The sequence below is a fragment of the Lactuca saligna genome, chromosome 5, assembly GCF_052625555.1.
Source record: "Lactuca saligna cultivar CGN05327 chromosome 5, ASM5262555v1, whole genome shotgun sequence".
In the NCBI taxonomy this organism is placed as follows: domain Eukaryota; kingdom Viridiplantae; phylum Streptophyta; class Magnoliopsida; order Asterales; family Asteraceae; genus Lactuca; species Lactuca saligna.
This window is the reverse complement of record NC_136421.1, coordinates 298,128,832-298,147,528: the sequence shown is the minus strand read 5'-3', so window position 1 is coordinate 298,147,528 and position 18,697 is coordinate 298,128,832. Positions and strand designations below refer to the sequence as shown.

The 18,697-nt window shown below is 36.0% G+C and overlaps 1 protein-coding gene and 1 non-coding gene across 3 annotated transcripts; one reads left to right on the top strand and one right to left on the bottom strand.

The window, feature by feature from the left end:
• Positions 1-376: 376 nt before the first annotated feature.
• LOC145048316 (cytochrome c biogenesis protein family) lies at positions 377-3,764 on the top strand. 2 transcript variants are annotated; one of them, XM_078996779.1, is made up of 9 exons: positions 377-838; positions 1,549-1,768; positions 1,884-1,995; positions 2,170-2,442; positions 2,511-2,776; positions 2,854-3,010; positions 3,093-3,176; positions 3,281-3,469; positions 3,544-3,764. In XM_078996779.1, exons 1-8 carry the CDS (start codon positions 472-474, stop codon positions 3,419-3,421), a joined length of 1,620 nt encoding a protein of 539 aa, XP_078852905.1. In that variant the 5' UTR covers positions 377-471; the 3' UTR covers positions 3,422-3,469; positions 3,544-3,764. The 2 variants fall into 2 exon arrangements, with proteins under 2 accessions (XP_078852905.1, XP_078852904.1); XM_078996778.1 differs by having other exon boundaries at positions 3,281-3,764.
• A 128-nt stretch (positions 3,765-3,892) lies between these two features.
• Positions 3,893-3,965, bottom strand: TRNAR-CCU (transfer RNA arginine (anticodon CCU)). Its single transcript has one exon. It is a non-coding gene; the product is annotated as a tRNA-Arg (tRNA).
• Between the last annotated feature and the right edge of the window lie 14,732 nt (positions 3,966-18,697).

Genomic DNA, 18,697 nt, shown 5'->3' with positions numbered 1-18,697 from the left:
GATTTAAAATTTAAATTAAAAAAAATAAAAACAGTTATATATTTGAAATTGGATGTTTTTGAAAAGAATGTATTTTTTGAGTTAATGGGTAAAAAAATCACTTTATCTGTCATTTATAAAAGTTCACCGAGTTGCCAAGCCGAGCTCAGCATGCCTCGGCCTTGGCCCGGTGTTCACCAAGGTTGGCAGAACATTGCTCAGTCGAGTCCACTCCAATGAGCCTTAGCACCGGAATATGAAAAACAGATAACCAGCCCATATATAAAACCGGAATATAAAACCGGTCTCGATTAGTCCGGTCCAAGCGATCATCACAGGCATCAAAATTCGTGTGGCCAACAGACACCCACGGATAAAAGGAAATATGTCATACCGGATAAAACAAACGTTCGATCCGAGTTCAACCCATGAGCGACTCGTAGTCTATATGTGTTCGAACCGATAGAATTCTCCATTCTTCATTCTTCAGCAATGGAGACTCTCCTAACACTTAACCCATTAAAACCCCATACCCATCTCCTCAAATTCCCCAATTCCCGGACTTGCAGTCGCATCATCAACCATAGGTGTTTGTATTCCACTATTTCTTGTAAGCTCACATCCCAATCCTCTAAAGATACCACCAAGAACAAGGTTGTGATCCCTGGTGCAGCACCGTCTTTGTCGGAGGAAAATGAGAACGGTGCAGCACCACCGCCTCCGCCTGCGGCGGATTCCCGGCCAAAGAAGACCGGTGGGGTGGTTCTGAAAAGATTGACGAAAAGGGTTTTGTCAGTTCTTGCTAATTTGCCTCTGGCTCTTGGTGAGATGTTCGCCGTTGCTGCTTTGATGGCTTTGGGTATGTCGCCTCCTCCATGAATTGCCATGTATGTGACTTTGACTTTAAAAGTAAACCGGTTTGCATTTTGACTTCAAATCTGATATGAATTATAAATATTTACTCACGCATGTTTTGCCTATATCAACCCGTAAACAAGTGCTGCAAGTAGAACAATGCTGGTGATAAATTTATAATGACTTCGTATTAAATTTTCATTTGAAACATATAACGTTTGACACCCAAAAAAAGTCAGAGTGCAACATTTTCATTTGGGAACTATGGAGAACTGATACATTGAATATTGGGTATCGATTATTACTTTGTATAAGAATCTTCAACTTTAGTTAAAAAAGTTAAACACTTGTGGCGTAGGATAGCTTACATTAAATCCATAAGAAGTAATATGTTTAAAACATCTTGAAGGTCTTTTGAGATTATTTAATTTAAGGCACTTTACACAAATTTGTGATGGAAATTACCAAAGGATTCAATTTACTACTACTATTGACCCAAAAGAATTAAGATACATTCAAGATATTTAAAAAGCACGCATTTAAAAAAAAAAGATATTTAAAAAGTACTTCGTGAAAATGACTAAAATCTTTTTCTAAAAAAGGGCGAATTTAGTTAAGTTGGAATATAATTGAGAAAATCTATTTCCACATTGTCTTTATTAAATCATTCTTTATACATTAATTAGTCTGATTGGTATACAACTGTTTCCACAGGCACCGCAATAGAACAAGGCGAGGCTCCGGAATTTTATTTCCAAAAGTACCCCGAAGATAATCCGGTTCTAGGGTTCTTTACATGGAGATGGATCCTAACACTAGGGTTTGACCACATGTTTTCATCACCGGTTTTCCTTGGAACCCTAATTCTCTTAGGAGCTTCTCTCATGGCTTGCACATACACAACACAAATTCCCATGGTCAAAGTAGCAAGAAGGTAATGCTAATTTGCTAACATCAAATACTTTTACGTAATTGCTAATTGAGTCCTTTAACATTTTACATTTTACATAATTAAGTCCTTTCAACTTATTTAACATTTCATTTCACAGATGGTCTTTTGTACACTCGTCTAAAACAATCCGAAAGCTGGAGTTCGCCGATTCTCTCCCCAAAGCATCAATTCAAGATTTAGGCGTCGTTTTATCAGGAGCCGGATATGAGGTATACAAATATAAAAACACGTTTTACTAAAACATTAATACAAAAATAAAATATTATTCTTCTAACAACTTCTGGATCATGTGAGATATAAATTAGGTAGATAGTGGCCCATTAACTAAAACTCTAGGAACCATTGTGCAAAAGGGTTTATTGTTATGTTTACATGTTATGTAGGTTTTCATGAAAGGGCCATCTTTATATGCATTTAAAGGGTTAGCGGGTCGATTTGCTCCAATTGGTGTGCACTTGGCTTTACTTTTGATAATGAGCGGTGGAACTCTTAGTGCAACCGGTAGTTTTAGAGGTTCTGTAACTGTTCCACAGGGCTTGAATTTTGTTATGGGAGATGTATTAGGGCCAAATGGGTTCCTTTCTAAACCAACTGAAGCTTTTAACACCGAGGTTCATGTCAATCGCTTCTACATGGACTATTATGATAGTGGAGAGGTGAGAATTTTTGTTTCTTAATTACTTAATACAGATAATTTTTCTTACAAATTTGGCCGAGTTTATAGGTTTCACAGTTCCACACGGATCTTTCTTTGTTTGATATTGATGGGAAGGAAGTGATGAGGAAAACGATAAGTGTGAATGATCCGTTAAGATATGAAGGAGTAACGATATACCAAACAGATTGGAGCATTTCTGCACTTCAAGTACTTAAAGACGATGAAGGCCCTTTCAATTTAGCTGTTGCGCCTTTGACTGTTAATGGAGATAAGAAGCTTTATGGAAGCTTTCTCCCCATTGGAAATACCGATTCTCCAAATGTCAAGGGAATGTAAGATTCCCATTTCCCACCCTTCTCCCTTATTCTTCTCTGAAAATATTAAATGGATTTCTCGTTTTTCAAATCAGATCGATGCTGCTTCGTGATCTTCAATCGGTTGTGTTATATGATCCCGAAGGGAAGTTTGCTGGGGTTCGTAGGCCTAACTCCAAGCTTCCAATCGAAATCGATGGCACAAAAATTGAAATTGTAGACGCAATTGGGAGTAGCGGCCTTGATATGAAGGTAATGTTTGCAATCATATCTGCATAATTATCAACTTTTCACTGTTTCTTGAATCCAACGAGACTAAATTGTGTATGTGCAGACCGATCCTGGTGTCCCGATTGTTTATGCTGGATTTGGTGCGTTAATGCTTACAACTTGCATAAGTTATCTATCCCATACACAGGTAAGAACTAAGAATTTGAAAATCGGACCTTTTTCCTTCGAATTGAAAATGGTGGAGACGATATCTAGGGTTTTATACGCTAACCCTGTTTTTTGCATTACCAGATATGGGCATTACAAGACGGAACGACGGTGGTTGTTGGCGGCAAGACTAACCGAGCCAAGATTGAGTTCCCGGAGGAGATGAACCGTGTCCTCGATCGAGTTCCTGAAATAAACGAACCTTCTGATGCTATTTGTGGCTAATTCTAACAGTTTAAGAAACAAGATGGTTTGATTTATTGGAATACACAGGTATATATATATACCAGAGTCATGAAGATTATTAGATGAGACTCGACGGATTCATTTCAGTTTTTTCTGCACAGATACGCGGCTCGATTCTTTGAAGAATGTCGAATTTCATGGGGGAATGTAGACAATATACCGAATGTAATTCGATTTGCATTCTGAGAGTTATGATACGTTTATGGATTTAAAGTTGTATAATTACAAAGTGCAGAGGAGATTAGAGGTTTGAATGTTTGATCGTGTGTTTTGAAGATGTTTTATTAAACCAAAAGAAATAGTGGAAGGACGTTACGTGTCATTTACTCATTTATTAAACCAAAAGAAAGGAAAAAAAAAAAACAACAAATGCGAATAGTGGAGGGGGCGTTACGCAAATTTTGTCTATATTAGGTCATTGGTAGAAAGTCAAAATTGAAAAAATATAACCGCGCCAGGTAGGGGTCGAACCTACGACTTTCTGCTTAGGAAACAGACGCTCTATCCACTGAGCTACAGGCGCTTTTTTGTTTACTAATAAATGATATGTTAAATTTATTAGCAGTATTGATAGATTAACACAACAAAATCCTGGATCAAGTTGAAATAACCATTTGTTCAATTTCCTTTCACGATTTGAAGGATTACTAACTACTAAGCTTGAGATATTAGTAAAAACAAATTACGTGCAAACAGAACATATATTTTGATTTCAGGAAACATAATTAAAAATTCAAGGTTCAATAATCAAATAAAAAATTAGATTGGTTTAAAACTTTAAATAGTAGGGGGTACTCTAAAGATGTGCGAGTGGTATGGTTGAACTAGGCCTAAGTTTCCAACCATCAAATTCTTTCCATATTATATTATTAAAAAACTATGTGAAAAACCCATATATACACCAAAGGTTGATATTTGGTTTAAGATTTACTTTTAAAATTGCTAAGTGATGACAATAAATCATAAATGGAGTTTTTTACTTAAAGAAATATGGATATTTTATGATTACATTAGCAATTTCGATCAAGTAAAAACTCAATTGATATTTACTCAATTTTTCAATAAATACTAAAACTTAATGTTCGAATGTATGAGCACTACAATTTTGATTTGCAGTATTAAGTTATTGATAGTTTATGTTTGTTTTGGAATTTTATATTCTATAAAAGTTTTACTTTTTATAAGAGTTATTTTTTCATGTGATTTTAACATTATATATATTTTCTTTTTGAAAGTTTTGATGAAAAAAAGTGAAAAAAAGTTCTGGGCTATATCCGTAGTTCTTTCTTTATGAATACAATGTATAGATGAAGCTAATAAAAATATATAAATCAAGTTATATGAATAAGACGTTAATCATATATGAATTGAACCATGTGATTTTTTTCATTTATGATTATTATGTATTTTCATCTTTTCATTGTATTTTAGCCCTTTATGATCAAAATTGTACTAGATTTATGTTTCTACATTTGTACTGTGAAATCTAAGATCTTCTGGAATATAATGTTGGAATGGTAATGTTCAAGAAAACATTATAAAGTGATATGTTGATGACTTTATAATTACAAGTATAGGAATTCAAATATATTTTCTTTTTTGTTCATGTCTCATATTAATTTATGATTATAAGTGTATTCATATGTGATATATTTATATATGAATATAATTACAATTATAAGAATTCATATGTATTTTTTATTTTGTTTATGTCTCTTCATTTAGAGTTTGACATCATATGTGTTTTTCTAAATCCTTTTCATTTAATTGATTGTTAATTGTATTTATTTCTTTATTTGACAGTATGTAGAGGAAATCGAGATGCATCTACAAACGGAATGTTGGAGTGCTAATATACAACCAAACAATACAAAGTGGAAAAGATATCGCCTTATTCATTTATGATTATATAATAATAGTTAATTATTTTTATTCGAATTTTTGTTTATGTTGTATTCATATGTGATTATAGAAAAATAGATATGTATTACATTGTAACTTTTTGTGTTACTATTATTTATGAATAGAAATATAATCTAGATATGTATCCAATATGTTTTTATTTATTTATGGTTATAGTTGTATTGTAAATTTTCTCTATAAATTGCGTTATATTTGTTTATTATTACAACTTAATTCATCTATTCATTCACGATTACAATGGATTAATATATGATTACAAATATGTTTTATTTTGGTATGATTACACATATTCGGTTGAAATGATAAATTCTTCAATTTTTTTTGATATACTAGTAAAAAAAATAAAAAATAAAAACGTTTTTTTAATTATGGTAATTTTTTTTTAATAATCTATTTGATTAAAAATAGATCAAATTCATTTATAATATTTAGGTAAAAAATCAATTAATTAGACAATATCCCATGATTGTAGGAAATCATTAATTATCCATATTTAATTACATTGTAAAATTCCTTTTAAGCCCTTATGGAATGATTGGTCTATAATTGTTCTCGCATTCTCAACCTTTTAGGTGTTCTCATTTGATCATCTCCCTATATATATATATATATATATATATATATATATATATATATATATATATATATATATATATATATATATATATATAAGATGCACAATACTAATACAAACTAGGATAATATTGTATGTAGTATAAGGTTTCATGTGTAAATGGTTAAACAGATTGTTAGTGTTTAGTGTTTATTTATATAAAATAGACACTTAATATTTCACTTCACAAAATGTGTTAATCTTACTTATTCATTATAAGTATATTAATATGAATACTTGTATCGGATTTCAAGTATTAGATCTCACACGAAGCATATCAATAATATTGTTGACTATATTTCTGCACAAAATATTTCATTTAAATATTCCACGTTTTATAAAAATTTCTTTTTATAAAACTCACAGAGTCAAAACCTGTGGAACTCACCAACAATTTTTGTTGACGTACTTTAAAACTGTGTATTCCCAGGTAACTAAGAAGTCAGGGGTAGAACATCGGTTCCAAGAAGATTATATTTCCTTTCTTTTGTTATGAACTTGGTTTATTTTAATGTTTTCTTATTTGAATAATTATAAAATTTTAATAATGTTTTCAAAAACCAAAGTTTGTTATATATTAATTGAATGTTCAATGTATGTGGTTGACTGTGGTTCCAATTGTTAAATGTCACAACCTCGACGTTTCCGTCGTCAGTTGGGGTGTGGCAAGTTGCTCATTAACTCAACAAAATATTGTTTACAAAAAAAGATGTTAAAATTATTCTAACAATCAAACCTAACACTAGGCTTGATCACCCCTAATCGACGCCTTCTATGTGTTCTCTCTCTCTCTCTCTCTCTCTCTCTCTCTCTCCTCCTCCTCCTCCTCCTCCTCTTTCTTCTTCTTCTTCTTCTTCTTCTTATTATTATTATTATTATTATTATTATTATTATTATTATTATTATTATTATTATTCTCTCCATATTCTTGCAGGGTCTTGACAAGTATTGATAGGCCTACCAGTTAGTTTGGCTAGAGCCTCACGTCACACAGTCACGTTCCAGGATCCTACATTCTTGATATCCTCTGCCAACTTGACTCTTGCCTCCCAAACCACCTCGACAACACTGCTCCTGGCTTCAACGATCACCTCCTTGATCTCTGCCGTATGCTCCTCTTCTCTTACTGCTTTATCCTTGACCAACTCCTCCACCCTCTGGAGAAGATCCTTGTTGACCGCCTCTTACTCCCTTAAAGGTCGTTCTATTTGGTCGAGCTTAGCCTTGAGATCCTCTAAAGAATGAGAGATGTGATCAGCCACCTGTAAGAAACAATGGGGAGAAAATTGAGAATGTGTATAAAAAAGAAAAAAAAAAGGAATAAACTACAAGGTTACTTATAGATTGCAAGAAGGAGAGCAATTTTTTCAAAGCTCTATCCACCTTAAGGATTTCCAGGTTAAAGACTTTCGTCGATTTTCTTATTCGGGATCTTGGAGTCTTGACGGATAAATCAATAGGAGCCTTCTTGGAAAAGAGAGAGTATTTTTCTTTCTTGACAACCAATGGGTCTCTGGACATGGCAGAATCAAGGTCGGCAAGAGTAAAACGTGTGTCAGAACGGTTAGATTTGGATCCTAAAGTATAATAGGAAATCGAAGTATCAGTTTACAATCCTTCTTATAGAATGAACTAAAGTCAAGGATCCTTACCGGTAGCCATGTAGATATGTATGAAATTTATTGGTGGCTAGAAAAATCAAGCTTGAATGTCCTATCAATCTCAGGCGAAGCAAGAAAGTTCTTGATCCTATCTTCAATATCTTCAGCAAGAGGGATTAGCTCGTTGAACTTGAAAGCTGTAAAAAAATCTAACAAAATAAGAAGTGTGAATATGGGATACTCAACTTAAAAATAAGGAACCCTTCCCTTTTTAACCCAGGATCGAAGTAGATGGTTTCCACCGGAATTCGAGTCACGTTTTACTAAAAAAGTATCTTCCTTTCCAAGCACCATCATTATGCATGGATTTTAGTATGAGAGATGATCTATCGGTTTTAACTTTCAATAGAAAACGAGAATTCCCAAAGATGGAAAGGTCATAAATGTAAGCTAACTCGTTCATACTGATGTTGAGACCCATGGAGCAATTCAGATGATCAATCCGATAAAGGATCCTCCAAACCGCCAACATGGCTTGGATATATGAAATCTTCGTAATTTAAAAAAAATCAGAAACGATTCCTGCAAAAAGGATAAGTAAGGCCTAAGGTGAAGGGATATTCAGGAAAACAAACCCAAACAGAAGACATTAAGTCAGGTTGGATCCTGACATGTAAAGGTTTGAAAATAGTACCAACGGGAAAAATTGAACTCAAATCTTCGATACTATCGTTGTCAAAGGTACAAAATTCCTCATAGGAAAGGAGTTTTTGATCTATGAAATCATCATCAGGAATAGCTATGACATTTATACGAGAGCGAGCTCCTTTTTTGCCCATCTTTAGAAGAAAAAGAAAACTAGGAAGGAGAAAATAAATAAAGATTGTACATTTGACGATGTTCGATGAACTTCCAGAAGAAAAGTTAAGAGTAAGATGAAATTGAAAAGCTCCATATCCTATTTGTACATGAATCACTGAAACGTAGAAGGGTGATTTAACCCATTCCAACGGCTAGAAATCTATCCCTTGAAATTCAAATTACCCATTCGTTAAAGATTTTTACTTAAAAATTATTCCTCTAAATATTTAAACACTGATGGTTATATTCCGCAGGTATAATTTGGGGGCAATTGTTAGATAATGATCCTTGAATCATATTCAGGATCCTCAAATATCTCTGAAGCCTTAGGATCCTTAAACATATCTCGGGATCCTGACTATTACCACTAATATTTCTAACATTTTTAACGACTATATGTTCTTTATTTTTCTCATATGTGCAGAACGAGTCAAGACAAGACCTATTCTCAACGGAGAGTCATCTCAACTAGGCAAAAGATCCGGAATACCAAGTCAAATAAAGTTCATATGCTGATTCAGAAGGATCTCAAAATTATCAGACTTCTTGTTACTTACATTAGACTACAAATAACATATGTATCCAGCACACAACATACACGATTAGTTCTATCATTACCCCTGTACTCGTATTATCTTCATCATCTTTGTAATCTTGGATTTAAATCAATACATTAAGGCATATGATCATTATCACCACCCAAAGTTTTATATCAAAGATCCTATAAAAGATCAAGAGTTTTTGTTGAAACTCATTTGTCTCACTTTTATTACAATTTGATACTTACATTACACTAACACCACAACCTCTCATACATTTTGATCGAGTTATACTTGATCAGTTTTTGACTAAAACAATAATATTAAAATAAAAATCCAATACAACTAAACAATCAATAATTTATTGGAGATGTATACTTTTAGTTTTCGATATATTTTATGATTGTTTGATTAGGTTTTTGTCGTCAAGTATTTCCTTGATATAATTGGAATAATATAAGCAATTATTAATGAATATTTTATTCGGTATGAATGAAAAAATATGACAACATGATGAGGCGAGGCATACAATTTCTATATAATAAAAAATGGAAAGAACAAGTGGTTTTTAAAAGTTTTATGTAACTTTTAAATAAAGATAAGTGATTTTTTAATGTAATTAATAAAAATAATAACGTATAAAAAAATTAAATTACATTATATTATCTTAAAACAATAGTTTATATTTTATATAGTCATTATGATCGAAACTAAAAGATTGTCAAATAAATGATTTTTAAGTAGCTTTATTCTAACATATTCATTTTGAATAACATATATTTTTTTAAATTATAACCATATAATTTTAAGTTTTTAACCTTCTTGTTACACATGCATTCATTTAGTTTATACTTTATCTGTCTCAAAATTATTATCAACGGACAAAAAACACACATATTAATGAAACATTAATTATTATTAATTTTATTAAATGAAATAACAATTATACAATTTTGTTGCATTTAATTTCATGGTAGCTGCAATTAATTACATGATAGTTTACCTAATAATAAAATGTATTTTGGTAAAACTGATGCTTATTTTTAATAGTAGATTATTATTTTGGAAAATATAAAAAAAATAAAATTAAAAGAAAAAAAAAAACTATCAACTATTAGTATGGGATGGAAATAATATATATAATTAAGTCGATATTGTCGCTAGTAGGCTCTGTGTAGGACACCCCTAGTCCCCACATATCCTCTTTGGCCGGACTAGATAGAACAAAACATATCCATTATATGTACCTTGGTTTGACTTGTGTACAAGGCTAGAAACTAACAATTTCTTTTGATAAAACCATAAATGATTTCAATGTGAAATGAACAAAGAAACCAAGAAACCAGTAGCCAAATAAAATTTGGCATCCCTTGCAAATAATGAGAAGCTATATAATGAAACTCATTGAATTAAACTCTATATTTTAGTTGAAATAACTGTTTTGTAAGAATACAATGTATGAAATAATTTTTTTTTTTTTCAAATTTCATTTTTATCGTTTAGTTTATGATAAATATCGTAAATCATTGTTTGCTATCAATAAGGATTTGATACTCTTTTGTTGTGGGTCACTGATTTGTTTGAGCATCCACATGTGACATAAATATGAATAAGCACATATAAGCTTTTAGAAACCACCACCAACGCTTGTCCAAATTCTTTAACCTTTTGCTCATGGCTTTTCAATGGTCCCCCAAATCTATGTACAATCTTTTTTATACGAATATTTTATTGTTTATAACCAACAGCAAACCGAAGAAAGCATACTATATTTTTAGTGATTTTCTTAAGGCGGACAGAGTCATCTTCGGGTTGGAGAACGACGCAGGTACCGCCTAGACAACATATACAAGAAGTGGCAAGGGCCACCGGGACAGTAGCATGGCGGGTTGGAGAACTCGTGCTTCTCTCTACCTTCGACCATTGACCAATCGAACTTAAAAAAGAAAGAGCATTTACCAATATAAATACATCTCTACCTTCAATTTCATTATATACCTCTTCCATTCCATTATACATCTCCCTAATTCCATTCAAATTTAATCCAATTCCACATATTCTCTTGGCAAATCCAAATATAGCCAAAGATGCAACTGCCAAAACGAAAATACTAGTAAAAAATTTTCATTTTCTATTCAGGAACCCAAAACCCACGTTATCCATAATACCCAAACTATCAACAAAATATAACAAAGTCATAGTGCAATGATACTACAACCAATTACGTCTTCACAAGATAATACCGGTTATGTTCACTGCATGTTGTTTTTCCAAACGATTTCGAAAACTGATGTGTAATTTTAATGCACTAGTTTTAAAATTATAATTCCTACGCAATTGCATCTACACCAACATCTTAAAGGCAGTGAACCTGATCGAGTATAAGATAGTTTGATAAGCAAGGGTATCGAACTCAAGAAAAACAATAGTGAATTAATATTAGAGTTTTTAATTATAGGTTATACCATATATAAAAAAGCAATAAAATGGGTTTTGATTATAAAATCATACGTAATTAATAAATAACAAACTATATAAATTGATTGGAAATGAATCACTTCAGGTACTTTAATTTAGATTTGATTGCTTCTCAGGATCATAGTTAAATTCGTTAATAGTGCAATGGATTTATTAGTTGGTTACTGAATTCTAATGTAACTAGTTATCTTGATCGGATTTCCTAGTACTGATAATTAATGAACAACTAACACAATTATCATGTAATTAGTGAATACATAATTAATTTAAATTATATTCGAAATATGAAAGATATAATCTAGTGACTTCTCATCAATGGTCTTGATAATCAATCAAACACATAGCATGGATATCCAATGCTCTCTAACATAATCAAAATTTAACGATTAATATCACCTAACCTAGGATTTGTTCGATCTCCAGTCAAAACAGTTTATAATCATAAAATACTTAAGATTCAAGTCAATGTAATCAAATTGGTCATCTAAACTACACATAACTTAACAAAAGGTATTAAAAATCATAACTTTAACATGACAGGTGATGTGATCAATCAAACATAATGAATAACCAAACAATTAAAATCCGTGTTTTGGTCAAAATCAACTAAGTAGAATCTAACTAAATTGTATGAGAGGTTGTGATGTTCGTTATAAATCAAATAAAAAATGATAATCAAAGTGACACGGTTGAGTCACTAGGGAAGTCATTGATCCTTGATATGATCTCCAACATAAAACCTTGGGAGGTGATAATGATTATCTGCCTTGATGATTTTATTGATATAAAATGTTGAATACAAATTTGAATGTGTAAATGCAAGTACAAGTATCGTGGATGAGCTTAGTGTGTCCCTAGTGTGCTAATTACATGTGTTATTTATAGTCTAATACTAATAACAAGAAATTTGATAATTATGGGATCCTACAAAATCAACATATGAACATTATTTGACATGGTATTCTGGGTCATTCGCCTGGTTGAGATGACTCTCCATTGAGAATGAGTCTTTGTGTTGACTCATTCTACATATGTGAGAAAAATAAAGAAAATATAGTCGTTACAGGTGTTAGAGATATTAGTGGTAATAGTCAAGATCCCGGGATATGTTAAGGATTCTAAGGCTTCAGGAATATTTGCGCATCGTGAATACGAGTCAAGGATCCTTCCTCTAACAATTTCCACCAAATTATACCTATGAAATATAACCTTTAGTGTTTTAAATATTTAGATGTATAACTTTTAAGTAAAAATTGAAGTAAGAATTTTTAACGAATGGGTAATTTGAACCCCAACGGGTAGATTTCTAGTTGTTGGGAAGGGTCAAATCACATTTTTACCTCTCATTGATTCTTATATAATTAGGGTATGGAGCTCTTCAATTTCATCTTACTTTTAACTTTTCTTTCGAAAGTTCATTGAAGGTAGTACTTTTACTCATTTTTTCCTTCTTACTTCTTGGTTTTCTTTTTCTTAAAAATAGTCAAGAAAGGAGCTATTTCTTGTGTAAACATCATAACTATACATGATGATGATTTCGTAGATCATAAGCTCATTTCCTATGAGGAAACTTGTACCTTTGATGACGATAGCATTGAAGTTCTGAGTTCGAGTTGAACTTTTCCCGCTAGTATTGTCTTCAAGCCTTTCGGTGTTAAGATCCAACCTAATTTTATTTCTTCTGTTTGGATTTGTTTTCCTGACTATCCATTTACATTAGGCCTTTCTTATCCCTTTTCTGGGACCATTTTTGAATTTTTTTGAAATCACCAAGCTTTCATATATTATGTTGGGGTGCAAAGTTATTCATGAATGGCTTTGTAATGGTTTGACTCTTGTAGATCCACTTGCATTGTAACACCCAGTTTTGAAAGTATTTGGTTGTGGTTTCGAAGGCCAAGGGTATAGGCGATTCAGTCTTTTAATGGTATCGGGTCTTATTCGGAAGGTTTTAGGCTTGGGGGTGTAGCTAGGAGCATAGGGCTTTCCGCCACCTTTTCGAGGATATAAAGTTCGTCGAAAAAGGACTTAGAATGAAGAAGTTATAGCACTTTGAAGTTATAGTCAATATTGATCCCTAATGGAGAAATTGACAAGGTACCATGCATACAAGGTGGCCAGCATGGAAGTACGCCCAACGTAAGTTGGGGGTATGCCCAGCGTAGAGAAGTAAGTAGACGCGGGTGTGAGAGGAGTACACCCAACGTATGCTCAGAGTTCCTAAACCCTAATTTTGAGGCTAAGCACTATATAAAGAACATAATACCCTAGATATCAGCCTCGCTGTCATTCTTAGACAGCTACCATGAAACCCTAATCCTTCTGTGAGTGTTCTTGGAGCTCAGGAGGCCATTAGGGAGCATTTTGGTATTGTGAAGCCATTTTCCAAGCAAGTGAAGAGCAAATCAAGGTGGTGGTTCAAAGGAGAAGTTGTAGATCCGAGATTGTGGTTTCATTTCTTATCACCTTGAGCTATAAAGCCTTGAACTTTCCTAAAAAATGCTTAGATCTAGTGTAGTGTTGTTAGGAGTCTTTTTAGTTCCAAGAATGTGCTTTTATGATTCAAGTTCGTTTCTAGGCCAAGAGGAGCCACTCTCAGTGATATTCATGTCCCATAAGCAATAACATTTCAAACTTTATGGTCCTTTTATGTCTATGCATGAGTTTGGACTCATTCCATGGAAGTTAGTTGCTATATTTCAAGTTTGGTCTTACTTGGTGGGTTCCAAGCCATCAAGTAAACGACTTTATGGAGTAAGATGTTGAAGATGATTTGGATATGTGATTATATCCTTTGGAATAGAGTATTAAGTGCTTAATGGGAAAAGTGAGTTAACAGAGATGTACGTTGGGTGTACATGTATGTACGCGCAACTTACAAGTCATAAAGTCTGTATGCTTAGTGTACAGAGGAGTACACCCCGCGTACTCATCAGAAATGGGCTTGGTGTGTTTTACGCCTCAGATTGGGCCATACACTGTACTTTGGTTCTTTGGGCCTTAGTGGGCCATCAGAAGTTAGATAATTTGGGCCAAGAATATGTTTAGGCTTAGGATAAGGCCCATTAGAGGGATTGGGCCCAATTTATAAAATTGGGCCATTAGTGGGCCAGTAGTGGGTTTGGGAAGACTACCTAATAGTGGGCCTTTATATTATGGTTTTAGGCCTTAGATATGGACCAAGTTGGACTAGGGGTAAAATGGTCGTTTTACCCTAAGGAGAATTATTGGTTTTTGACTAAGTATTATTGTGAAATTAATAGCTCGGGTAGTCGAGTGATCAGCAATTCGGGGATCTGCCAGCGAGCAGCGAGGGGTTATACGCGAGATTCTACACTCAGCTTGTGAGGTGAGTTTTCTCCAGTAGGAACGGGTCGAAGGCACGAATATCGACCCGTTTATGTATTTTAGTGTATACTGGATTTAGATCCGATGTTGGGGTTAGCCCGATGTAGTTTATATGTTTCGAATTTTAGTCTGATGCCGATCGAGGCCTGAGGAAGGTTTGTATGTATGTTTCTGAACTACAGTTCGATGTCGGATAGTATCCAAGGAAGGAATGAAGGAGCAGTGGCAGGCCCCGACACAGTCGCAGCTGACACCAAAGTGGTCTAAGATCGCTGATACCAGGATTGGGGACAGCCCGACCGCACTTGTGGATAGTGCGGAAAGGCTTATTTAGGGACGTGCCGATTAGGGAGTGGGTGTCACCGATGTGGCAAGCAGGGTCATTTGGCCAGGGATTGCAGACAACAAACTCCAGCTTCCGGAGTCAGACTTTGTTATCATTGTGAGCAGGTGGTACATATGAAGGCCTAATGCCCTCTTCTAGCCGCCAAACCGACGCAGGCTTCAGCACCGACTACTCTGAAGATTGCGGATGAGAGGCTAGTTAAGGCAGAGCCTCCGAAGCCTCAGGGTTGTGCCTTCCAGCTTACAGTCGAGGAGGCCAGGGCAGCGCCGGATGTTGTTGCTAGTATGTTTCTATCATTTATATCATTTATTATATCTATTTTATGCTTATCTTTTGTACCTGTGTTTAGGTACGTTTTTAGTGAACTCTTTTCCAGCATTGGTTCTATTTGAACCGGGGAAGAGTCGGTCTTTCGTATCTTAGAAATTTAGTGGGGATCCAGTGTGCTAATGGGCGAGCTAGAGTGTCTGTTGTGAGTCTCTATCGCCAACGAACACGGAGTTTCTGCTTCTTCAGTCTACCAAGGATGCGAGTTGGAAATCTTTGGAGTGTCCTTTCCGATAGATTTGATTCCAATTCCCATGGGGGAAGTATGCGTGATTGTGGAATGCACTGGCTTACTCGATTTGGTGCCATGATAGATTGCGAGGGCCAGTGGGTGGTAGTTTGAACCCTAAGTGAGGGAGAACTCATTGTATATGGTGAGGGTACTAGAGTTGGATCAGGGTTCTGTTCAGCTGCCAGGGCTCGGCAGTATATTCAGCACGGGTATGCGGGTTTTTTGGCGTATGTGGTGGACACGCGAGCCAAGGATCAGGTTTTAGTTTCAGATGTTCCAGTAGTCAGGGAGTTTGCAGATGCATTTCCGGAGGAGTTTCCAGGGATACCTCTGGAGAGGCAGGTTGAGTTTCGAATCGACTTGGTGCCGGGTGCGTCCCCTATCGCCAAGGCGTTGTACCGGTTGGCGCCACCCGAGATGTAGGAGCTGTCATCATAGCTGCAGGAACTGTTGGGAAGCAGTTTATTTGACCTAGCAGTTCTCCATGGGGAGCACCGATCCTCTTCATCGGGAAGAAGGATGGATCGCACGGGATGTGCATTGATTATAGGGACTTTAAAAGTTGACGGTGAAGAACCATTATCTACTTCCGAGGATAGACGACCTCTTTGATCAGTTACAGGGTGCATCTTGGTTCTCCAAGATAGATTTGAGGTCGGGGTATCATCAGGTTCGGGTCAGAGAGGAGGACATGGAGAAGACCGTGTTTCAAACTCGTTATGGTCATTACGAGTTCGTGGTGATGCCATCTGGGCTCACCAATGCACCAACAGTATTTATGGACCTGATGAATCGGGTCTGCAGATTGATGCTTGATCGCTCGGTCATAGTGTTTATTGATGATATCTTGGTATATTTCATGACCCGAGAGCAACACGAGGAGCACCTCAGGGAGTTATTAGGAGTTTTGAGTCGAGAATAAATGTATGCTAAGTTCTCAAAGTGTGAGTTTTGGTTGCGAGAGGTCCAGTTCCTAGGATATCTTGTTAATCAGGAGGGGATTTTGGTCGACTCGACCAAAATTAAGGCAATCATGCAGTGGGAGGTGCCAAAATCTCCCTCGGATATCAAGAGTTTTCTGGGATTAGCAGGGTACTACCAGATATTCATTTGGGATTTCTCCAAGATTGTAGTACCCCTTACTCGTCTGGTGAGGAAGGGGGTGGATTTCCGATAGGGCCCTGAGCAGCAGAGGGCGTTTGAGACCCTCCATCAGTGTTTGTGCGAGGCTCCACTCTTGACTCTCCCCGAGGGAGTTGAGGATTTTGTAGTTTTCTGTGATGCATCCATCACAGGCTTGGGGGCGGTTCTCATGCAGAGAGAACATGTGATAGCCTACGCATCATGGGAGTTGAAGCCGCATGAGACGAGATACCCTACGTGTGATTTAGAGTTGGAAGCGGTGGTGCTCGCTGTCAAGAGTGCCCATTTCTTGGCTATACGGGAGAGTTCATTGTCTGAGAAGTTGGCCGATGTGTATGTTTGCGAGATCGTTGCTCAGTATGGGGTTCCAGTCTCCATTGTTTCTGACCAAGATGTTAGATTTACCTCTCGTTTCTGGCAGAAGTTCCACGAGGAACTGGGTACACGACTGCATATTAGTACAACATTTCATCCACGGACAGACGGTCAGAGCGAGCGAACCATTCAGACCCTCGAGGATATGTTGAGGGCATGTGGCATCGACTTCGGGGGAGCTGAGATTCCCACCTACCCCTTGCGGAGTTCACTTACAATAACAACTATCATTCCAGCATTGACCCCCGCCTTTTGAGCTGTTGTATGGGTGGAGATGTTGCACCCCGATTTGTTGGGGTGAGGTCGGACACAGGGTGATGGGACGGACGGAGGTCATTTTTCATATTACCGAGAAGATTCAACATATTAGGCAGCGATTGTAGACCGCTCAGAGTCGGCAGAAGAGTTACGCTGACAGACACCGATCTGAGTTAGAGTTCCAAGTAGGTGATATGGTACTCCTGAAGGTCTCACCCTGGAAGGGTGTGATCCGCTTCAAGAAGAGGGGGAAATTAGGTCCCCGCTTCATTGGGCTATTCAGGATTATTGCTAGGGTTGGCAAGGTGGCGTACATGCTAAAGCTACTGGAGGAGCTTAGCTGGATCCACAACACTTTCCACGTTTTACAGTTGCAAAAGTGTGTTATGGATCAGGAGGCAGTGGTGTCGTTGGATGATATTAAGGTCGCTGAGCGCCTAAATTACGTGGAGAGCTCTGTGGCTATACTAGAAAGGAAGAAGAAAGTTCTGCTGAACAAGGAGATACTTTTGGTGAATGTGGGAGGTAGTGGTATGTTATGCTTGCATCAGAGGTGATCCAAGTGGACGTGGGATCCAGAGGCAGAGATGCGGGAGCATTATCCGGCGTTGTTCACCTCAGCGGACTTCGAGGGTGAAGTCTAGTTCAAGTGGGGGGAAATTATAACGCCTCGATTCCCAGGTATTGATTTCTTTTGTTATAAGATCTTTTTGATTTCAAGTTCTACTCGACGAGTTGGTTGCTCGACTCGTCGAGTAGCAGTGGGTTGGTCCATGTGTTTAAGTAACCTACTCGTCGAGTCCAATGAGGGACTCGACGAGTTGGAGTTATAGGATGAAACCTTAATTTCCAAGGTTTTGCACCCTATTTAAAGGATAATCGGCCTCCCCAACCTCCACTCTAGAGCCTCTTGCCATTCCAAACCCTAAATTTGTGTGTATGTGCTTTCTTGGTGTGTTAAGACTTGAAGAAGGATTTTTGTGAGAGAAGCTTGGGGAAAACAAGTGATTAGAAGTAAGGAACTTGTGGGGAATCAAAGATCTACTTCAGTGGACACTCTTTTTGAAGGTTTTAAGTTGTTACCTTGGCTCATCTCTTCTTAGAACTCTTTTGGGTGGTTTTTGGAAAGCTTTTCTTGTGTTTGGGCTAAGATCTGAAGTTGAAACTTCAAATTTGCACTCTTTTTGGCCTCTAATTCCATAAAGTCACCA